The sequence below is a fragment of the Condylura cristata genome, unplaced genomic scaffold (genome assembly GCF_000260355.1).
Source record: "Condylura cristata isolate star-nosed mole 26May11 unplaced genomic scaffold, ConCri1.0 scaffold00026, whole genome shotgun sequence".
In the NCBI taxonomy this organism is placed as follows: Eukaryota; Metazoa; Chordata; class Mammalia; order Eulipotyphla; family Talpidae; genus Condylura; species Condylura cristata.
In genome coordinates this window covers 18,473,177-18,497,669 of record NW_004567127.1, presented here as the reverse complement: position 1 = coordinate 18,497,669, position 24,493 = coordinate 18,473,177, and the positions used below count along the sequence as shown (strand labels likewise).

Sequence of the window (24,493 nt, the reverse complement as noted above, 5' to 3'; positions counted from 1 at the left end):
CGGCGCCGCCCTCCCTCCGCGCGCTCCTCTCCTCCCAGTCTCCCCCGCGCTTCCTGCACTAAGGTAGTCGCCGCCGCGTTCCCATTATCGGCTCGCTGGCTCAGGCGGTGCCATGGCGGCCTTCAGCAAGTACCTGACTGCGCGAAACTCCTCGCTGGCGGGGGCCGCGCTCCTGCTGCTCTGCCTGCTCCACAAGCGGCGCCGCGCCCTCGGCCTGCAGGGGTAAGAAGGCCCACGATCGCGCCGCCTTCCCGGGCCCGAGAGGGCGCTCCCGGCGCGCTCCTCCTCCCTGCTTGGCGACTGCAGGACCGGTCCCCTTGCCCGAAGGGGTCAAGCGGGGCGAGCTCCGGCTGCGGCCGCTGCCAGGCTTCAATGTCAGGGTGTCCGGGTGTCCCCGCTGCGCCGGCGCCCCCGGCGATCCGTGCAACCTCGGCGTGTTGTCCGGCTGCTTCTCGGCCCCCGGGGGTGCGTGTCTTTCTCCACCGCCCTGGAGCACACCAGTGCCTCTCCCGAGACTGCCGCCCCAACCCCCTGCCCAAGCTACCTCTCCACACCTCCACCCTCTGTGTCAACTTTCTGGGCGTGTTCTAGTTTTGCAGGTCATCTCCCGATAGACCGCGAAGTATTTGTCTTGTGGACGGGTGTGTGTGGGGGGTTCGGGGGTAGGGGTTGGATTTGCCCCCCTGGAGGCTGTTGGCTAAGTCAGCTGGAAGAGGTTTTGCACGATGTCGGAGTAGTTGCTGTGCAAAGTGCCGAGGGTAGAACTATCCTGGGTCCACCGGGCAGTTTCCTTCTGAAGTGGTGTCCCCTTGGAATGGGTCAGTGAACGCCTGATTTGTTATCCTGAAAGGCTGGAGGTTTTTGGGAAAAGCAAGATTCCCTCTCCTGCTAGTGCAGGTGATAGGTGAAAGTTTTCCAGTGAGGATCAAGTCCTTTCTGATTATACTCCATTGTTTCCCTGTCTCCATAGAACTTTAAAGTTTAGGTTTAATTTGGGGAGATTATACGATTAGAGGGAGAGCTTTGTGTTACTGTTTTGTGTTGTTTACAAGCAACTTTTTTTTTCCCCTTGAACTTCCTGGGAGACACTTGCCTTCGGCAAATCAACGAGAAAAAAGTTACTTTTCAAACATTCTTACATGTCATTGGATATTTTATATGAAGTTGTGGCGGACTGTTTTCGTTCATTTCATTTCATTTCTTTCTTTGTCGCTGTTTTTGATTTGCCCGAAACATCTGATTAGTAGGCTTTGGACTAAAACACTGACTAGTGGTCTTCTTCATAAAGTTCTATTAACTATCTCCTATCTTTATTACTGTAGTCTCCCAAAATCCCTTTAACAAAATGAAAATGGTTTGTTGCTTTTTGTGAACAGTACAGTACTTATTCACTTCTATTCAGTTTGCTTTCAAAATGATTAATTCAGGAAAACATAAGCTCTTTTTTTTCCCCTTCTGGATTTTATATTTTCTGAACTACTAATTGCAAATGGAAATTTTTGATATATAGACATATGCTAATAGAAACTGTTAAATGCTATACATTGAATTACGTTTTGCAGATAAATCTTTTTTGCAGAGAAAGTCTCGGTGTAGAACAGGTGGGTGAAGGAATTTGAGGACAGCCCTGGTTTACAAAAGTAGTTATGTCATAAGTGTAGAACTTGAAGAAGTTTCACAAGTAGAACTCAACCAATGTAGCCCTCAGCTAGATCAGCACTAGGATAAGAACCTTGTCAGACTCCCAGCAACTCTCTTCCTGCTCTCTTGCAGTCACAGCTATGGTAACTGCTAACTTATAAGGTCACAGGCTGTTGTGTATGGAAAATCTTGAACTTAAACTAATTGGAAATAGTAGCAAAATAGTATAATAATAGTATCATAATAGAATCTATCTTACTAATATTTTTAGCTCTTCATTCACAATTGTAAGGTGGTTAAACATCTCTTTAAGAAACGTCATAAGCATTTTGGGCGATTAAATTATGCAACAGTTCATTTACTCAATAAAAAATTGCCAATCTTTTGCTTTGGCAGGAATAATGAAAATATTTTATGCATTAAATATCTTGTGGGAGGAGAATTATAGGCAGATAGACATGAACTTTAAATTACTGAGAAAAAAATGGTACTTTAAAACCATTAAGAATGTTTTGTCATATCATTGTAGGTATTTTGTTTCCAGTCACTGTTTTTGGTATACCACCAATAGGATATTGGAAAATTCTAACTTGATGTTTTGTTTCTTTGAGTATCTTTGATAACTGGATAATACTATTCTTGGTACTTAATTAAAAATCTATGACTGCTCAACCCCCTTTTTTTTGTTTAGCCTAGTTAACGATAGATTTGTCCTAAACATGGAAGAGTTAGTAAACCATTTAAAAAGTTACAATGCCACAATATTCCAAACATTAGGATAATGAGTGATTTAATGTTTTGGATTATTATTTTTCTAATACAGGGTTTTTCACTAGTTAAATCATAATAACTTTTTATTATGGAAAATTTCACATATATACAAAATAAACAGAATACTATAATAAACCTCCTATACACTTTACCCAAGATGTATCACAGCCATTTTTTTCTGTGTTTCCTTGCTCATCATGTCTTGTTTTTAATAGGTTTTTAATTTAAATTTAAATATATTGGGTTGTTCAGATCTTAGCTTTTTAGATAGATGGATACAAACATGTAGTATACCCCATCACAAATAAGAACATTTTTATCTCCCCAGGAAGTTCCCATCTATTCATTCTTCCACCACTTTGTTAATTCTTTTCATCTTAGTTTTGCCTAGTCATACATTATTTTACTGTTTGGGGAATAGTAGAATCTTTTTACTCAAGGATAAAAGAGATGATTTATTTCAGAAGATGTATCTGTTTCTGAATGTTGTGTTACTGTACTGGGCACTATCTGATGGAGACGTGTGTGTGTGTGTGTGTGTATTATATATGCATTAAAATTATAACTGCTGGCCCTCCCTGGTGGTGCAGCTGGCTAAAGCACAGCACTGTAAGCTAGCCTCAGCAGCTTCAGCGCAAGTTGGATCCCTGACCATGGAGGTGACCCACATGACACAGCAGACCTCTCCTGTCTCACCTGCTGCTCCCCTCAGCAGTGTACTTTGTCAGTCTGTCTGTTCTGCTCCCCACTCTGTCTCTGGTGAATCCTCTCACCACCCTTGTACCTCTGGCCTCCCCAGTTCTGTATGCATAAATAAATAAATCTTTAAAAATATATATATATATAAATGCTCCTTAGGGCACTTACATTCTTTTTAGGAAGTGGGCATTTAAATGCAAGTTCATTAATATAAAGGGAGGATAGAATTCACTGTAGAGATGGGCATGACTTTGAAACTGAGACTGGAGAGGTTATATTTGGGAAGAGTAAGGGATGACTTTATGAAGGATGTAAGCTGAGCCTAAAAAGGGGGCTGGAGTGAATAACTGGAGGTATATTAAGTGTTATAATTGTCTCTTTTTATAATTATGTTTTCATTATCTTTTTTTTTTTAAAGATTTATTTATTTATTTATTCATACAGAACTGGGGTACAGGCCAGAGATGCGGAGGGTGAGAGGCTTCACCAGAGACAGAGTGGGGAGCAGAACAGGCAGATCAACGAAGTACACTGCTGAGGGGAGCAGCGGGCGGGTCAGGAGAGGTCTGCCGCCCATGTGGTCACCTCCGGGGCAGGCGGGAATCGAACTCATGCGGAAGTGGCTTAAACTTTTTAGTGCTGTGCTTTAACCCGCTGCGCCATCAGGGAGGGCCCTGTTTTCATTATCTTTTATGATGGGATGAAGCCTTGTGACGCTTTCAATACCTCTACCAGAGCTTTTTAAAAGAAATACACGTTGTTCCTTCATAAAATTGTTCAGCTATTCTCAAGTACAAAATTCTTAGCGTGAGAGAATGGTGTTCCTGAACCTTGCCTGCTTCTCCTCATCCAGCCATGTGGGATTCACTTGCAGCCTCCACAGGCTCTGCCCAGCCCCTCCCTGAAGGCTGATTGTAATCTCTGCCACCCCCTTGTCCTCCCCAGTCTTTGATGTTTGCTTTTGTCTAAGACTCAGTTTAGCCAGCCCGTCTATTTGGTGTTTGCTGCCTTTTCGTGATCTCTAAACTGAGGTTGCTGCCCTCTGCTTACTGATACCCTGAGTATTCCTCCAACTCTACTTGTTGATGCTTTTGATTTGGTTTTGGGCTTCCGCCTATATTGGACTCTTATGTTTCTTGAGTGCATGAACTGAGTCATCTTTAAATTCTTAGTTTGCACATGTCATGGCTTAGACACTCAGCATGTGTTTATAGTGTGAACAAATGATAGAAGCACTTCGTGGGTAATTGACAGGCATTTGAAAATTTGGAACCAATACATATTTGAATAGCAGCATTGTCTTCATAGACATGGTAGCTGTGTACCTGAGGGTATAAAACGTGAGGGACATCAGTGGACCAATTTTAAAAAGCAAGGAAAGGGACCAGTATACATTGCCAAAGTATTTTTGATCTTAAAAAGGGGGAAACAGAAACAACAAAGCAGGTTTTTTCCCTTCCCATGAACACTTGTCAAAGTTCAGATTTCTCATCCTGGATTTCAGAGCCCTTCTCAGTCTGATCTCACCTTACCTGGCTAATCTTGTATGTCGTTGCCTGCCAATGAATAGTCTCTGTTCCAAATAGGCCAGTTCTGCCCTGTGCTCTGAGCAGGCCACACTCATTCCTAGCTCTGGAGCTTTTATTCATAGTATCAGCCATACCTGGGATCTCTGCATTCTTTGTACTTCAACTCTTAGTAGCCTTTCTGTGTCGGCTCAGGGTCTCCCCTTTCACTAAACGTGACAACCCTCGATGAATTAGTTGATGATTACTGCTGCCCCTGGCCCCTGCCCCCACCATCTGTAGCATGAATTTAAGTTACCATTCTTGTTTCTTATCTATTATTTACTTGACTGAGTGTGATTTATCAGTCAGGCATCAGCATATAGCTAAATGACACCTTGTGGATGATCCTTCATCCTTTTCAAAGAAGATGGTGGGAACATGGTTTCCTCCCAAATATTTCTGAGGCGTTTTAGGGAACTTGTGTTTGTCTTTGTCACACCTTACTTTACTTCTTTGCTTCTGCTGTCTTTTAGATCCCACTTAAATCTTGTGCTGAGCCTGTCTGTGTGGTATCTGCCTTGATTGCTCCGAAACGTCAGTCACAGAGCAAGTTACTTATAGTAGAGTTTTATTGAAAGTTTGGGAGTAGTGATTGGGATCATATCTCAGCATAGTGAACAGAATAAAGTGGAGACATTCTTTTATTTATAAGTTCCTGACATCCCACTGTTGGAAATGCATTGACTATTACTTTTCCTGAGCCTTGTGACCTGTCGCTGGGTTTTTCTGTACACCTTGGATATTCTCATATCTCTAGCCTCAGCACCCTGCACACTTTCCCTAGTAACCTTTCTACAGCTTTCCTACCTATTTTAAATTAAGCTTTCCTTCCTAGCATCTGGTCCTTCGAAATCAGGCTCTGGAAGGGTCTGGATTCACTTTCCTGTTCTCGAAGACCCACTAAAATGCTTTTGCTAAGTGCGAACGTGAGTCAGGTGTGAAGAGCTGCATGAGACCCTTAGAGTGAGACACTTAAGGTGGGTGTTATAGAGGCTGGTCCCAGTTGGATTCTCAAAACAAAAAGGAGATGCATAAACAGTTGTAATGAAGAAGGCCTTAATGGATTTGCCAGGAAAAACAGATGTGTCCAACTAGTGCAGGTCTGGTCCAGAGCAGTTTTTTCAGAACTATTCAAGTGTCTGGTCTGCTGGGGACCATGGGTGCTGGGGACTGTTAATTAATTACACTTCTCAATTTGGGGTGCATTAGCTTTTTGGCCAGGCACTCTGGGTCTGGACTTTTGAATTTGTTCCCTGCGTGGACAACTTTTTACCTAGATATCCACACTGCTTGCTCCCTCCCCCTTTTCAGTTTTTGTATCAGATGTCTTCTCAGTGAAACTTTCCTTTGCCATTCATTTTATTTATTTTTTAATTAAATTGACTAATTAATACATATTTTATATCATTATTTATTTTTTTTTACAAAGTTTACTCCTCCCCACTCCGGTAGTATCGTAGTATCCCTTTGGAATCCACCCCCCCCCCCCCCCCCCCGGTTCACCTGCGCATCATCAGCACAGTCCCCTGTGCCCCTCCCTCCCTCCCTCCTTCCACTCGCTCTCCCTCCTCCACCCCTGCTGGATGTCTCTGGCTTATAATCATCTGTTTAGTTTCGTTGTGTGTGTTTTGTATTGTTATGATTTACCCTCCCAATACCTTATTTGGTTCCCCGTATTCCTCCTATAAGGGAGACCATCCAATATTTTTCTTTCTCCTTCTACTTATTTCACTGAGCATAATTCCTTCCAGCTCTATCCACGCTGCTGTGAATAGTATTAATCTTTTTGATTGCTGTGTAGTACTCCATTGTAGCTATATACCACATCGTCTTGACCCAGCACATACCAAAAAAAAAAGCAACAACAAACGTTGGCGGGGATGTGGTGAAAGGAACCTCCTGCATTGCTGGTGGGAGTGCAGCCGCTGCAACCACATGGAAGGCTGTGTGAGGTTCCTCAGGCCACTAAAAACGGAGCTACTGTATGACCCAGCAATTCCACTTCTAGGGATCTGCCCAAAGGACACGAAAGCATTGATTCAAAAGGATACCTGCCCCCCTGTGTTTATAGCAGCACTATTTACAATAGGTAAAACCTGGAAAAAACCCAAATGCCATTCATTTCAAAATAGCGTATTTTACACAGGACACTGTTCACTTCCTAGACTTCTCTTTGGAGCTTTTTCCATCGGTGGATGTTCTGTTAGTTTAACATATTTGTCTTTTTTTGTATGTCTCTGCTATTGAGGTATAAATCTTTGAGGGTAGAAATTTCTATTTTATTCATTATTATAGCCCCAGTGGCTAAGCTTTGGCTGACATGCAGTAGACACTAAAAAAGTGTTTTATGACTAAATCTGAGATGCTCATTTCTTAAGCTGTGGTTGCTGTTGATTTTAATGACAAATTTTTCTTGCTACAAATGTTTAACTTCTCCTAAGTATATTTTATAAGCTCTTTAGAAGCTGTACCCTTCTCCTATGCATGGATAACACAAATCTCAGAAATATATGGTCCTACTTTATAACCTCTTTGACAGTAAACAATAAATATGCCATCATGTCATCATCATACTTTCATATTAACTTCTATTCCTCTTTTATATGCATCTATTTTTATATAGCTGTAATGTACAAGTTTTCCTATTTTCTTTTAAAACATTTCTACATGAATTTCATAGCTATACTTAGAAATTCTACCTTTCTATGATATCATAATTTATATACTTAAGGATTGGGCGTTTAGATTGCTTCTGTAACTTTTATAGATAATAACTTTATTTTTGTGAGTGAAATAACTCACCCAAGAATTAGTGAAATTATTCCTTTGGAACATGATTATCAATAGAAGGCTGTGAACATAGTATGTGTAAAAAGGGGTGAGGTTTCTGGTCCTAAACATACACATTACATTAGGGGTCATTTTCGAGAGTAGAGTATTAGGAATGAGTGTTAATTCTTTAATCATCATTGAAGGGTATTTTATATTTTTTGGATTACTTTAGAGATGTAAAATAACGTCACAAGATCATTGTAATTTGCTGCACATTTTTTTTTGTGCAGCAGCATGGCCCTTATTATGGAGGCAGTTTGGCAGGGTGTAAGTATGGTCTTTGGAGTTAGCTGAATAAAAACTCCAACCCATATCTATTTGTTAGCTCTGGTTAACACAACCTAGTTGAGACTCCATTTTCTCATCTGTAACAGGGCTAATGTTATTTATTTACTTAGCTCAGTGTTTGTGAGCATGAAATGAGAGGATGTGTCTGCACAGAACCTGGACAAAGTTCAATACAAGACAGATACCCTATGCTTGAAAATGGAAAATGATGCAAAATGTCTCATTGTTTTCTCTGGAACTATTCAACCTTCTTAAAAAGTTCTCAAATGTAAAAAAAAAAAAAAAATTAATAAAAAAAAAAAGTTCTCAAATGTGTTTTTTGAAAATCTCTTTAAACACCTTTTTGAGTTGATGGAATCATTTGTTTTCAGAGTTGGAAATAATGCATTACTTTTATGTGACATGGTGTCAAGTCTTTTTTTTTCAGTTGCTGCTTCCTGAATGTGATACTTTTTCTCTACCTCTTAAGGACATGGTCCAGAACTGAACTCATTCTGAGTGTGGTTAGACTGGCACAAGAGAATGGACTGTTGCCTGTTTAGTAGATCCTAAGCTTTTGTTAAAATAGCTTGAATTCACATTTATTGTTATGACCGTCAGTGAGCTCCACATGATACTTAGTTTACCCAGTTTTTCCTTTGTTCCCTTTTTATTTTGACCCTAGGGGAGGCACTGATTTTTTATTGTTTGGGTGCATTACTCCTCCAGATTTTTTTTTTTTATAGTCTTACAGTTAGTATCACTTCTGTTTATTTTCCTAATTGTTGGACAGGGCTAAATATATAACAGGATATACACCACTCTAATCTTTCTGTTAATTGGACACTGAACTGGGACTCACCTTTATACACCTTTTCCCCCTGGAAATCACTTAGCTCTCAGACAGGGATAGGCATTGTACCCTACTGAGGTAAGAGTTCTTCAGGGGCTGTGTCTGCTGGAGCCAGTGGGGAAGGGATTTGCTATTGGTCATGAAGCATGTGAGGAGACCCTTGGGCAGTATGTGGCATAGAATCATTTGCAAGAAAAATGTGGAAAATCTGTGATTTGGTACATCATTCTTTGTAGCATAAAAAAGGAAGTTTACAGAATTTTCATGATCCCTTCAAGAAAAGAAAATGGGTTTGGTCCAGCATGACTTTTTGGGGAACTCAGACTTGTACCTAGAATTTACCTCATTCTTCTAAGGATCCATGCCATACACCCTACCTAGATAAAAAAGCTGTAATTTTGTGCCCCAGGGTCAACATCCAACTCATCCATGACCTTCTAATATATCCAACTCATCCATGACCTTCTAATATGTTATAATGTAATATAAACTGGAATTACGAAGAAGAAAAATAAGCTCTTTGCAATTTTCTTTGGACTTATACTTGCCAAATAAAATTGTATACAAATGGGTACGGTTTTTCTCTATTGTGATTTCTTTTGGATAGATTTTTGTGGAATGTAGAGTTGCTTAAACATGCTAGTTGTGGCCATTTCTACCAAAAAAAAAAAAAAAAGACATCAGGCCCTTGCTTAATATTCTAACTTTTTATTAGACATTATTTTTGTGAGGATATCACTTGGTTTTAGGCATCTCTGTCAAGAATGCAGCTTTCTATAAACCTAAGGTTTATACAACCAATAGTTGTATCCTTCAGTGGGAAATACTAAACATATTAAGATGGTTTGAAGCCTTACTAGATAGTGCTAAACGGTTTTTGATTAGCAGTTCCAAATGGATGCAGTTAAATATTAAATTAAAAATAAAGCTCATCGAAGATAATTAACTAATTTGATATTTGTGAATAGATGTGGTGGTCTCACATGCCATTATAATGATTAACATCACCCTGCAAGTAAATGTAGATTATATTTGTCATTATCCAGGGAGAAGTGGTTCCACATTCCTCCTCCACAGAAGGCTAAAATTCATGGGTGCTCACGTTCTTCATATAAAATGGTGTCCCTACTCCATGGACTTACATATTTATCCTGTATACTTGAAATCCCTAGATTATCTCCAGCACCTATTACATTGTAAGTGCTAGGTGAATAGTTGTTAGATATATGTGTATATACACTGTGGTGTGTAGGGAATAATGACGAGAAAGGTCTGCCTGTGGTCAGTGCAGGCTAAGTCATGTATTTTCAGCCTGCATTTGGTGGAATTCTGTGTATGTGGAATTTGAGGATATGGAGGGCTGACTGTCTATGACTTTCTGCCTAAGAAGTTAACTCTTAGCATTTAAAATAAGTGCACTATGTGGCATGAGGCAGCTCCTCTAGGTACCTAATGGTGTAAACCATTTAGTCCTCATAACTGTATGTCACTACATGTCATCTTTAAAACACTGTACACTTTCCTAAACCTATAAAGTAAGCAACATAAGACACGGTATCTCCTCAAGGGAAAAAGAATGGCTTGTCAGCTTATCTGTAGTGATTAAAACTGGACCTAAAGTACTACCTAAAGTCATCATCCATCATGATTATGGTCACACGTTGGAATTATTGTGGGTTTGCTTCCGACCATTACAATAAAGCGAATACCTCAATAAAGAAGCATGAATTTTTTGGCTTCCCAGTGTATATGTAAGTTATGTTTACACTATGCCATAGTCTCCTACACTCTATTTAAAAAAGAAAAAAATGACACAGAGACAAGCAGTGAGCATATGCAGTTGGGAAATACTGTGCAGACAGATTTTCTGGAAGCATGATTGTTATAAACTGTCAATTTGTAAAAAATGCATAGCACAATTAAGTGAAGTGCAACAGAATGAGGTATTCCTGTAGTTCACTGATTCAAAGACATCTTTTTGCACATTTTAATATTCTTTTTCACATTTTAATTTCTCTAAAATTGGGGTGCAATTTTCAGTGATGGATCTTAGCTTTGATTAAGTATGGTGTTAACATACTGTTGTATATCTGTTGTCTGATGCATGTCTTTAACTTGCTTGTAGAAGCTCAAGAATGGCGATTTTCATCAAACTCAATCTTTTGAGTCCAAATTTAGTGTTATTGTTCTGTCTTCAGTATACCTTGGAGGGGACTGTAAGCTAAAGGAAAAGGAACTGAGGTAAATCAGATCTTTTCCTTGCTCTCCAGCAAGTACTGGAGAAAGTAGGTTGGCCTAGAATTTGATGACTCACTCAAAGGAATCCAGTGGTCATGTAATAACTCAGATGCTGGGTTTTTGATGTTTGGTATAAAGATGAATAAGAGATCCTGTCTTTCAATTGGGAATTAGGATACAAGCCTGCACCTAAATTCAGGATTTAGTCCTGGGTGCTGAGGGCACAAAAGTGGTTTGACATCGACTGAGATGAAAAAATGCACAAAATGATGTAAAAATTAAAAAAAAGAAAAAAAAAGTGGTTTGACATATCTCTTTCCTAAGTGGGTCTTATAGTGGGAGAAAACAAAGCCTGTCTCCTGTTATTTTGGCCACTTGGGAAGATTACAAAGTTAAGTTAGAAGAATTTCAAGCCACTGAGAGAATCCTATACATCAATACTTAACACCAAATTTCTAATTTAAAATAAACATCTACTAATAAACATGTAATTCTAAAATAAACATCTACTAATTAAATAAACATTTATTTAAAATATGTCCTCCATTTACCTATGAATACAGTTTTGTTGCATCAGGAAATTAGATTTAAGGTGGTTTCAGCAACAGGATTCATTTGCTTTTTTCTGGAGATAGTGCCCAAGATGTATTATTTAGTAAAGGAGTGGGGGCAGGACACAAGAGGAGGAAAGAATAAGTAGTAGCTTACTATTTTTGTGTCCGTTTTCCAATTAACTTGAATGATAACATTTCTGTATGTATTTTATCACTGCTTTAACAAAATAGCTACTTCCTCTCCCTTAGTTGAAGAAAATATCAATGTGAGAGGAAATACATTTCTCTAGGATGTTCTATTTTGTGTCTGTTGGTTGTAGTTGTGCTCAGCATTGAGATAGCAAATGAGTCAACATTATTTCTAACATCAGTCTGTGGAAATCCAAATACATACAAAATGTTTACAACTCCTATGGATAGCCCCGTGGTCAGGAACACCAGGCTGTGGGAGAGAGCATTCAGTGGGAAATGATTGTCCTGTTTGTTTATGTGGGGAGTTTTCACATTTGAACCTGACCTTAAGACATAGGTACTTTTCCACTAAGGCATAAAAGGCATTCTGTGTAAGAAAAGCAGCGTGAGCAAAGGCATGATGTTATTGGAGTTATGAATTGAGAAGAAAGGATTACAAGAACATAAAACTAGCTGTTACTTTGTACTTATATATTTTAGTGATTGTTCTAAGTAATTTACATTTACTCCTCACAACAGTCTTTTGAGGTTGTTTTATTTTTTACCAGTGAGGAATCAGAAAGGTAAAATAATATCTACTTAAAAATAATATCTACTTATAAGAGCACTTGTTTAAGATAATAAGATGGAAGGTAAAAGCATTCTTATCCACCCTGCAGGTAGCTTGAAAAGAGCAGTCGAATCATTCAGTGGTTGAAAAGGAGTCTTATGTTAAATTCAGAGCGAATTGTTAAAATTTTATTGCAGTGTGAGAGTCTGGTGTTTGTGAAGCCATCTTTAAAATGGATGCAGGCAGCCATTAAAGAGAAATGTCACTATCTGTCTTGTTTAAAGTGGGACAGAGACCTTTGGACCAGACCAAATTGCAATTGTTTTGTGAACCCTTTTTTGAGCAATGAGCATAGGGGACATCTGGATCACTGGGACTGATGAGAGTGCACTTTTACCACATGATGAAGTCAGTAACTAACTGTCTATACCAAAAATACCAATAATTGGGACTTGTTAGCCCTAATCAACTTTTTTCTTTAACCACCTACCTTATCTTTTTCTTTTTTCTCCTGTCAGCCCCCAGTTTTTATCCTTGCTATATGAATCTCTGAGCTCCAGATTGCAATTGTTTGATCCACATATATACATGTTGCTATATGTTATTTCCTGAATTTTTAGCTTGACAGTAGTACATTAATATTAAAATATGGTCATGATGAAATATGCTGATTTAAAACATTTTTATTGTATATTATTATCAAAGAAGCATGCATAGAACTAAATGACTTTTTAAAAAGATTTATTTATGTATACAGAACTAGGGTACAGGCCAGAGGTGCAGGGGCAGTGAGAGGATTCACCAGAGACAAGAGTGGGGAGCAGAACAGGCCATCTGATGAGGTACAGTATTGAGGGGAGCAGCGGGCTGGTCAGGAGAGGTCTGCCGCGCCATGTGGGTCACCTCCGGGGTGGGGATCGAACTCATCCTGAAGTGACTTTAGCTTCTTAGTGCTGTGCTTTAACCCACTGCGCCACCAGGGAGGGTCAGAACTAAATGATTTTTTAACTACCCCCTCCAGTAGGAAATACATCCTTGCTAGCCACCCCAGAAATCTCCCACAAGACCCTTCCAGTCACAGCCTCTATCCTCCCTGCTGTCTTGACTTCTGTAGGAATTGCAGTTTCACAGTTCTTTATAATTTTGTCACCCAAAAGTACATTCCCAAGCATGTTAATTTAGCTGTGTGTGAGGTTTTTGTTTGTTTGTTTTAAGGCTCTTAATCTTAATCCACTTTCTTACAGAACATTTGTTGCAGCAGGCGGTTATTTTGACCTGTACAGATTTTGTAGTCTGGGTTGTGTCAATGGTATACATTTTCTTCCTTCTCTGTATCTCCATTAAACTGGTAGTTGAATCTAAAAGCTTGATCAGGTTTAGATTTCTATGTTTGTCTTTTGGACAGGAATATATTAGGTATTCATGTGGTATACTTTCCATCAAGAAGTGTGGGAGATAGAGGAAATTTCCCATGCCCCTCTGGCATCTTCTTGGTTTTGTCCAGTAATCAAGTTAACATGAGTCAGGTTAGTTGGAGAAGAAAAAAAATCAAATTTAATTATGTCCAGGGAATCCATTTAGAATAGGACTTCAGGGTCAGTGGGGAAAAAGGAGGGTGTATATTTTAAGCTAAGGAAAGAATGGGGTCCTGGAACTTGAAGGAGAGAAGAGGGGGTGGGGTTTGCCTGTTGAGGAGAGGGACACTCATGTGAGAACATCACATGCCCTCGAACTTAAAGTTTGCCCTGCTGTGTAGATAGGTTTCTCCAGCAGAAAGGTTGCTGTGGTAATAACACTAAATTCTGGGTTTGACCCTCCGATTTTCATTCTTCTCGGTGATTAAGGGAGTGGTGAAATTGTCTCCTGAACTTGCAGGGCCTCGATTGACCTCAGCTCAGAATAATCCACATGCCAAAGTGACGCATTTTAGGAAGGGCTTATTCTGAGCATTGCAGAGACATATTCTAAAGATTTTTTTTGTTTAAAGATTTATTTATTTATGCTTACAGAACTGGGGTACAGGCCAGAGGTGCAGGGGCAGTGGGAAGATTCACCAGAGACAGAGCAGGGAGCAGAACAAGCAGATAGATGAAGTACACTGCTGAGGGGAGCAGTGGGGGAGACAGGAGTGTCTGCCGCGCCATGTGGGTCACCTCCCGGGTGGGGATCCAACTCACCCTGAAGCGGCTGCTTGCACAGGGAGGGTCCCTATACTTCATGTTTATAGTGCTGGTTGTTTTTCTTTTTTTGTGATTTTATAAAGAGAAACTTCTTTATTTGGTCATTGGTGGTGCAGTTCAGTTAGGAAAGCAAGAAAACTTAGCAGTTTTCAAAACAAAACAAAACCTTGTTCTTCCGGGGTGACCCACTTCTTTTGTGTCATTATGAACCTGTTGATTTACTGCAAGTAAATATTTTATGTTCACTCTTTCATAGATGCTTATGGGCATCATAAATTTTATGAATACAGTAAATGTTATGAACAAAAGGAAATGTATCTCAGTTACCAACTCTTGACATTGGTATTACATAGAATTTTAGGATTAAGATGTTGGGATTTTGATGAGGATTGCTTCTGATCTACAGATTAATTTCTAATATTGTTGTGTTGTCCTAATTTCTTTTCCCTCATCTTACAGTTTGTTTCCTCCTTTCTTTAGAGGAAGTTACTGCTTATTAATTTTATGTGTTTTGCTTGCAGTATTGAGGAACAGTTAGTCTCATCTCCCTGCAACAATGAAGAACAGTGACATGTTCATGCATTGGGTTTCTTAGGAAAAAATCTCTTCCAGGTTTGGTCAGATCTTTCTTTACAACGTTACTGAAGCATTATTGGTATTAATTGCATCTGTAACTTGTATCCTTATATACATGTAAATATATGTAAAATACCCGTGAAACCCTCGATCACTACACTCAAGAGCCCTGGAGTTCCTTGGGCTCTTTTGTCTGTCAGTAGCCGCAGACACTGATCTGCTTTCTACCTCCAAGTACTTTTCTGTATCTACAGATTAGTTTTGACTGTTCTATAATTTCACACAAACAAAATCATACACTGTATATATTTTTGCTTAGTTGTTTTGAATAGGAATACTTTTTTCTTTTTAAGATTTATTATGCTTACAGAACTGGGGTACAGGCCAGAGGTATGGTGGGTGAGAGGCTTCACCAGAGACAGAGTGGGGAGCAGAACAGGCAGATCGACAAAGTACACTGCTGAGGGGAGCAGCGGCTGGTCCAAGAGAGGTCTGCCACACGTGTGGATCACCTCTGGGCGAGGATCCAGCTCACACTGAAGTGGCCACGGCTTGGCTTAGCTTCACGGTGCAGCGCTCCAACCCACTGTGCCACCAGGGAGGGTCCTTCTTGCATGTTTTATTCTATAAGGTTCATAGTTTTATCTCTTATACTGAGGTCTGTGATCCATTTCAAGGTAGTTTTTTTTTTTATTAAAGATTTATTTGTGCATACAGAACTGGGGTACAGGCCAGAGGCTCAGGGGCGGTGAGAGGCTTCACCAGAGACAGAGTGGGGAGCAGAACAGGCAGATCGACGAAGTACACTGCTGAGGGGAGCAGCGGGCGGGTCAGGAGAGGTCTGCCATACCATGTGGACTCCTCCGGGGCAGGCGGGGATAGAACTCATGTGGAAGCGGCTTTAGATTCTCAGTGCTGTGCTTTAACCCGCTGCGCCACCAGGGAGGGCCTCAAGGTAATTTTTAAAAAATCTATGATATATGGAAGGGTTGAGGTTAATTTTTTTGGGGGGGTTATCATTTATTAAAATAATTTTTATTACAAAACATTTATTAAAATAATATCCTTCCCCACTGAAAAGCGCGTTAAATCAGTTGGAGATATGTGTGTGTGTGTTCTGTGTATTCTTGATTACTGTAGTTTTACTGTACGCCTTGAAATCAGTTTGTTTCTCCAACTTTGTTCTTTTTCAAAATTTTTTGGTGTTCTTAGGGCCTTTGCATTTCCATGTGAATTTTAGCCTGATGAGATTTTGATTGGGTTTATATTGAATTTTTAAATCAATGAACATCTATGTACTTAATAATGAGTCCTCTGATCCCTGAGCATATGATGTATCTTAATACTCCTTTTAAAATTTCTCCTAGTGCTTTGTAGTTATTATCATACAGGTCTTGCACACCTTTTACCTCCTAAATTTGTCCTTAAATATTTAATGTTTTTGATGCTCTTCTAAATGGTATGTTTAAAATTTCCACTTCCAGTTGCAGCTTGCTTGTTTATAGAAATAGGGCTGACGTTTATGTAGCTGTTTTACTCTGGAACCTGGCTGAACTCACTTAACATTTTTTGTAGATTTCTTTGGCTTGTCTACTTATATGTTTATAAAGTTTGTAATAAAGATAGTTTTATGTCTTCCTTTTCATTATGTGTACCACTTTTCTCCATTGCACGACTTTCTGACTGTTGTTTCCTCTATTAAGAATGTTAAGTAGTGGCAGTGAGATTGGCGCCTTTGCCATGTTTCAGATCTAACAGAGACTCAGTCTTTCCTTAATATGTGGTAATAATCATTGTGGGTTTTTAGCTGGTCTACTTTTTCAGAATGATAAAGATCCATGCTAGTTTGATGAAAATTTGGGTTTTGTCAAAGGCCTTTTCTCTATTGTTAAGACCATACGGCTTTTCTCTTTAGACTAGTATCATGCTACAGAAAGTTGGATCTCAGCTAGGTTGCCCACAGAGGGTTGAGTAATATGTGACTTACATAGGGGTCACGGGGTTGTGTTACCCAGATGCCCCTACAAAGAGGGCCTTACTGTCCAGCTGCTAGGAGTACAGTGACTCATTCTGCTCACACCTCAGGAGCTGCCTCATCTGCAGAGCCACCTCCTTCAAGGGCATAAGGTCCCCGAGGTGGCATGCCTTTGCAGACTTCAGTAGGCTGAGGTGTGAAAGCCTGGTCACTTAAGCCAACCACAGGGCATTTGGAGGGACAGTTGTTCATGTCTTCACACTTGCTTGGTTGAAATTTTGTTGGGCCTGCATCACAGTTTGAGTTCTGCCCAAACTTGTCTTATTCTTCCTTTCCTTGGTGTTGATCCGTAGTAAACATTTTGTACCCCAGTAACCATCTAACTGCTTCTGTGGAGAAGCCAGCTGGCAGCAGCTCCTCAGCTCATGGAATTAATTTACTGGGAGAAAATACACATCAAATAAGGAATTAGAAATGTGATAGTTGTCATATAGAAGTACAGGATGTCATGGTAATGTGTTATAAAAAGAACTTATACTTGGTTATTTAATGTTAAAGGAGACACCGGAATTAGTAGTCAGACCTGGGTTAACATGCCACATCGACCACTGTGAGTAGCCGGAACCGTGGCCACGCTGCTTACTATCCTTCCAAGCTAGTTTCTTCAGTGTAACGTGGCTGCAGCGTCTTACCCTTTAGCAAGTAACCTGGGATTGTTCTCATGGCCCAGCAGTAAGAGAAATGGCCTGGCATACAAATATTTTTTTTTGCCTTTGCTTGTGTTTACTTGCTAACATCCATTGTCCTTGTTTCAAGGATAAAAAAATAGACTCCATCCCTACAAGGGAATTTGTAAAATAAGTCTCTGTAAAAATTATCAACACAATGCCTGATTTATGATAGTAGGTAACGTTTATTGAACACTGTATAAATAATACTTAGTAAGAGACAGCTAGACTATTCTAAGTAATGTATTTTGTCTCCATGTGATAGGAACAAAGCAGAAACTCATTTGGAGAATTTGATGTGTTCTGTTGATAATCGTAATTTTTATTATGGAACAGTTTGCAAATAAATCTCTCTTTTTTTCTTTTTCCCTGCAGTAAGAAAAATGGAAAACAGCCATTACAGAGTGAGGTAAAATTTTAAATCATTTACTCTTTGGGATTGCTTGTATTTCTTTTATAATTTTGAGTTAGGATAGAATCATACAATTTCAGAATTAAAAGGAAACCTAAAGATCTCCAACTTACTATATTATAGTACTTACTTTTTTTTTTTTTGAAATAGGAATCCTTACTAGGTAACTTCTAGTTATTTTCTAGTAAATAACTTGAATCAGTTCATTTGATGGAGATTTATTTATTCTAGGCGGCAGCCATAATTGTGTTAGTTCTAGCTTGTGAGCTTAAGTTTCCATCCTCTAGCTTATTGGTGAATAACTTTCATAGACAAGGCTGCTCTGTTTTTTCTAGTAGACTATTAAAAGTTTGAAGATGTATCTTATGAGATTGTTTTTTTTTTTTCACCCATGCTAAGTGACCTTCATTTCTTTATATGTTTCTTACTTTTTTTTTAAATCTTTTTTTCAATTCTGTATATATTCTCTGGACCTATAGTAATTAGTTTCTTGAGGGGATTGCTTAAAGTAAGTTGTTCTGATGTAGTCTGACTAGCATAGACTATCTCAGCACTTTCTCATCTCTTGATACAAACACCATCTTATTAAAATTTAGCCTAAAATTGCTTTTGCTTTTTTAGCCATAACTGCTGTTTCCATTCAGTGGAGTTGTAATTTATAACCTTCAGGTATCTCTCTGATAAACAGCTCCACTGATAAGTCCTCTAACGTCTGTATTCATCAGACAATACTAACTTTGTTGAGCTAGAAATCATATGCCGTTAAGATCCAGCCACTTAATTGTATCATTCAATGGTTTTTTAATTTATTTGTGTCACTAATTTTAGAAATTTTTCGCCTCCCATGGACATTCACCATGTTACCCTCTTCTCTGCACCCCTGGCAACCAAGTTGACTTTCTGTGTCTCTTGAATTGTCAGTTTTGGACATTTCACATAAGTAGAGTTTTCAATACAGGGTGACTGTCTGTTTGGAATCTTTCATGTAGCATGATGCTTTTCAAAGTTTATTCATGTTGTTGCAGGTGTCAGAATTTAGTTTTTTAATTGCCAAATAGTGTTCTGTTGTATGCCACATTTTGTTTACCCATTCATCAGGTGGGGGGACATTTAGATCATTTCATTTTTTGGCTGTGCAAAATAATGCTGTGTGGACTTACTTTTTCTTCTGGTCCCTAGGAGTGAGTTTGCTGGGTCATAGGATAATGACATTGTTTTCTTTTAAGTAAACATTAGTTTAACCCTGTGTCAGCTTACTAGATTTATTTCAGTATCTTTCAGTATCTTTATTTCAGCTTACTGGATTTATTTCAGTATCTTTATTAGTGTAATTTTAAATACAATTTCAACATTTGGTATTTAGTATAGAAGGTGTTTCTATAAGTTCAGTTTGCTGCCTTTTCCCTCTCAGAATTGCTGATGGCATTGAATAGGTAAGGGTCAACAAGGAAATTATTCTGTGGCATCTTTTAATTTGTGGGTTGGTTTTTTTTTTTTTTTTTGACTGGTTTATTTGTTGTGACTTTAACTGTAGCAGAATCTGTTCCTTCTCTATTAAGGTCACAATAAATTTATTAGAAGCATCAAATTCCTTGATTAACTTATTTTATTAAGTCTACCTTTCAGTAAATATTAAATGAACTCTCTCAAAAATGCCTGGCATTGTTTTGGTGCTGGGTATACAACAATTGTAAAACAGCCCCTACCCTCACAAAACTTATTTTGCACTTGTCAGCAAGTGTAACAGTATGCTAACAAAGAAGAAAGTTAGAACATGACCTACTAGTAAAGCCATGCAGATTTGTAGTGATCAGTAATTCTTAAGGCTTCCCAAATCCTCCATATTGTCTACTCTCTGAATATTCCAGATTGATTTAAAATTGCTGTTCTTTACTTTCTGTAATTGCTCTCTCCCAGTCTGAAATATAGACAAGGTAGGCTTATCTCCAATCTTCTGGAAGATTGGAAGTTTATAATCTCTCATATCTAAATTATATTTTAGTAAATCAGACCAGGAAATTTATAATCTCTCATATCTAAATTATATTTTAGTAAATCAGACCTCAGTTATCTGGGTGGGTGATACCCACCCTGCATATTATCATATCTGTGCTTTAGGACATCACTGAAACTATATCAGTACAGCTAAATGAAGTACTTTTTTTGGGAAGTTTTTGTATTTTTCTGCATTTTTTTTAGCATATTCTTACTTGCTAGTTATAAAGTATGAGCAAAATACATTTGTTAGATTAAATAGTTGGGGGAAAGGATATAAGACAGTACACACACTGATACCACATTGAGTTTTAAGGCTGTGCACAGCTCTAACAGGCATATACATACTACAATGAGATCTAGTGCATGTGCTGAATTAGCAGTTGTTATCTAAATGGAAGGCCATGTTCTCTATTTTTGCTCATTAGAATTTTCTAATTTTCCCGCAGTGAATTTTTTACTTATGAAGGAAAGCAATTAAAAAGGAAATTTTTTTTTACTGAAATTTTTCCTACTCTTTGGGATTTGGTGGGAGGGGGTAAGAATTCTCATAAGAATGAGATTTAAGGGGAAAAAGATTTCATAGAACTAAAAAAGGTTGACTTTATTTTAAAATACTTAATTTGCTTGTAACACACATAGTATAAAATTCAAAATGTATGACAGTAAACATGATTGGGTTGGTATTTACACCTTCCCTAGGCATGTTTTTATGCATTTGGGGTGTGTGTATGTATGTCTCCATGAACAATGTAGGTGGGATTATTTTATATATTGAAAATTATAATGAACGCAATCATTCTATGCATCATTTTACTTTTTTTAGGTATCGTTTAAAGATCCATCTGTGGTGGATAGGGGTAGCTATGCTTGTTGATTCAACTGTTCAATAAAGTTTTTTGTATAAAGCCTCTTTTAAAAAATTGCATAAATTTACCATAGCATGTCATATCTTATTATTGATAAAAATTTAGGTTTTAAATTTTATGATATTATAAACAATTTGTACATTTTTTTATGTGTGTATGTTAGAATATCTGCAAGATTAGGATAAGTTCCTAAAAGGATATTTTCTGGGTTATTATACATTTTACAGTCTGTACATTTTACATTTTGACAGTTGCTACATAAGAGTTGTCCCAATTTACACTTTCCCCAACAATATGTAGGAATACTTACACTCTTCTCAGAAGCATATGGCTTTTGGTTTTTCTGTACTTTTCCAGACATCTGTCTTTCTCAGTCAGTTCCCATTCACCTTACCTTTTTAAGTTGATTGACATATCAGTAGGAACTGTGACATATCAGGAGGAACTGTTCATTGCGCTTTTGCATTATTGTCTCTTGAATGTTAGGTATATTACATATTTTTCTGGTTGCATTATCTAGTGGTTTGTTTGCTTTTTCTAAATTTTTGTCATCCAAGTTTTTTTTTTTTTTAAGTTAAAAAAACAACCGGGAAAGGTAGTGGTGGAGAACATCAATTGTGAATTTAAAACAAATTTTTTCGGAGACACTAGTGCTTGTAAGATATACTGTCTCTGTTGGTATTATCACTTAGATTGGTTTCAGGTATGGATTCTATTGTGTTTCAAGAAAAGTGGAACACCCTGTTAACTTCCTCAGCCTTTCTGGGCCAGTCCTCCAGTCCAACTTTCTTGGCAGAAGACATTGATTTTAGGAAGAATATAGGCCCTTTTATAGATTGAAATGTAATGAAGTCAAGTCACCTTTCAGACGGTGACTTAATACAAATAGGAGCAGGGACAGTACAAATAGAGGAAACAAAAGAGGGAGAATTACTGCAGGTCCGCTGCTGGCGTTTTAGTGATTCCGCGTTACTTTGTCCGTCTTTACCCGTCTCGGGCTCAGCTGCTAGGATGCCTCGCTCGTGGCTCCAGCCAGATCGGCTTCTTATTGCTCCTCAGCATGTCAGCGGGTTCTCACCTTGGTATTTTGCACTTGCTAGTTCTGTTATTTGTCGTGTTCTCCCAGATACTCACGTGGTATCAGGACAACTTTCTATTTTAATTGTTTTTTTTTTTTTTTTTTTATTGTGGGCACGGTTTACAACGCCTTAGTCGCGTGTTCCCACACCTCACTCTGCGCCTGGGCTCCACACTTTTCTACCACAGGCCGCTAGCCATTAGGCCCCTCTGCACTTTGCTCCCCCACTCTGCAGTCATTAATAGCCAATTTAAAGACTTTTTTTTTTTTTTTTGGTAGAAAGAGGGGAAGAAAGAGCGAGCTATGGTGGACAAGGTATTTTTTTCAAGACTCACACGGATTCTGAAAATCATGGTTCCTAGAACATTTTGTAAAGAGGTAAGTATGATGATATTGATGTTATGTGTCCAACTTTCAAGGTTGCATGAGATTGGAATAATAAAATTATAAAGTTTTTGTTATAGCAGGTTAAATGTTTTCTACATAGGTAATGAAAGTTTCAAAATTTTTTTCTTTAAATCATTGTCATTCAAGTCTCCTTGATCAGTGCCAGTTTTTAAATCATTTTCTCTTGTTTATGGAATATTATCTCGTATTTTATGTTAAACAGCAGAGTGCTTCTGATAGAATAAATACTATTAGTAAAAACAGGTTAAGACAAATCTTTTTATTACACTGAGATGATAGTCACACTGATATGGTAGGTATTTGAAAGTTTCTTTTCCTTATTTGATTAAATTGTTAAGATGTTCAACTGGAATTCGTCTGTTATTTTCATAAAGTGGGCTGGTTATATGAATTAAGTTTTATTGCCCCTTTCTTTGCCCTTTTGTTGAGATTATCTCTATCATTATTTGAGAGTATCTTACATGACTATTAAAATAATGATGTATCTCCATCTCTGATCACCTAAGTGATTCTAACTATCATCACCTTTGATTCTTTCTCTTTCCCAAACCTCATCCTTTCATTACTGGGTTTTGATGTTTTTTTTCCTTCTACATATTCTTAACTTGGAGGTTATAGTTTCCTTCAGTTAGTCTCAATTTAAATAGTCTCCCTTTTTAATCTTTCCTGCCAAATAATCTTTTTAAAACATAATGTACCTCATTGTTCAAATTTTAAAAATAATTTCAACAGCATGAAATGGATAAGGGGTTACAAGAGTACTGTAATTTCCAAAAGAATGCACATTGCTCATCACACTGGACTTACTGATCCTTCCCCCTCCACTTTCCACTCACACAGCATTGTCTTAGTCTTGTTCGTTCAACATAGCTTTTTAGCATTTTGTTCTACCCAGAATTTTGCAGTGATTTTATATTACCTAAGCTGCTGGGTTTACGGTTCCATGGTCCATTTGGTGTGTCTTATTAGTTTTTTCATTCAGCCCCTCATTGTATTTTAAACCATTGCCCTCATTCTTTTTTATTTTATTTTATTTTATTTTTTAAAGATTTATTTATTTATGCATATAGAACTGGGGTACAGGCCAGAGGTGCAGGGTGGTGAGAGGCTTCACCCAAGACAGTGGGGAGCAGAACAGGCAGATTAAGGAAACATACTGCTGAGGGGAGCAGCGGGCGGGTCAGGAGAGGTCTGCTGCGCCATGTGGTCACCTCAGGGGCAGGCTGGAATCGAACTCATGCTGAAGTGGCTTTAGCTTCTTAGTGCTGTGCTTTAACCCGCCGTGCCACCAGGGAGGCCACTGCCTTCATTCTTTCCTTTATCTGTTTAATATATTTTGCTATCCAAAACCTTCCCATTGTCCCACTTATTTATTGAAGTTATGCAAATATACTTAACCTACATTCATCTGGTCTCTTAGTTTTCAATGTGTAAATTTTTCCTAATAATTAAATCAAAGACCCTGTGACAACAGGGGCACCATTAGAGATTTTTCCTACAAATTAAACCGTATTTATTCTGCTTAGACAAAATTTTAGACTTCAGTATTTGTTAGTTGTTTATATACCAACAGTTTATATCATTTTTCTTTATTAAAGTTGTATATTGAACATGTAAAAAATCACAATATACTGTGAGATAGGTTATCTAAGGTAGCCTGCCTTGCTTCTGTCACTCATTTAATTGTATGAAGACAAACTAACCTGCCTGTGATTCAGTTTTGAATTCTGAATGAGAAAGATTACCTGGTCTATATGGCTTTTTTTTACTGCATTTTAAAATTATATTTAAAAATTGCTTGTAAGTCTTTGAATTTAGAAGCCAAAAATTTTTACTAAGGGCGTTTGTTTTAACTTTCTAAGGTGCAGCCATTTAATTTACTATACCGGGTCTGTTTTAGACAGGTTACTTGATTCTCATTGCTGTTATGCTGGTGTCTCGAACATACTGTGACGTTTGGATGATTCAGAATGGGACGCTCATTGAAAGGTACTTTTCTTCTGCCTTCCTCCTGTGTGTTGGACTTGTCTCATATCTAAGCATTATTCTTAATAAGCAAAAAATAAACTCTGTTAGGTCTAAGTATTAATTAACACAAATGATATAT

General features: G+C 38.2%; 1 protein-coding gene across 1 annotated transcript in view; it reads left to right on the top strand.

The window, feature by feature from the left end:
* The first annotated feature begins 24 nt into the window (after positions 1-24).
* ABCD3 (ATP-binding cassette, sub-family D (ALD), member 3) overlaps positions 25-24,493 on the top strand; it is a 59,862-nt gene continuing 35,393 nt past the window's right edge. Inside the window, exons 1-4 of the mRNA XM_004689761.2 lie at positions 25-222; positions 18,000-18,033; positions 22,258-22,356; positions 24,287-24,375. Coding sequence (XP_004689818.1) covers positions 113-222; positions 18,000-18,033; positions 22,258-22,356; positions 24,287-24,375 — 332 coding nt within the window. The 5' untranslated portion in view covers positions 25-112. The remainder of the gene's footprint in view (positions 223-17,999; positions 18,034-22,257; positions 22,357-24,286; positions 24,376-24,493) is intronic.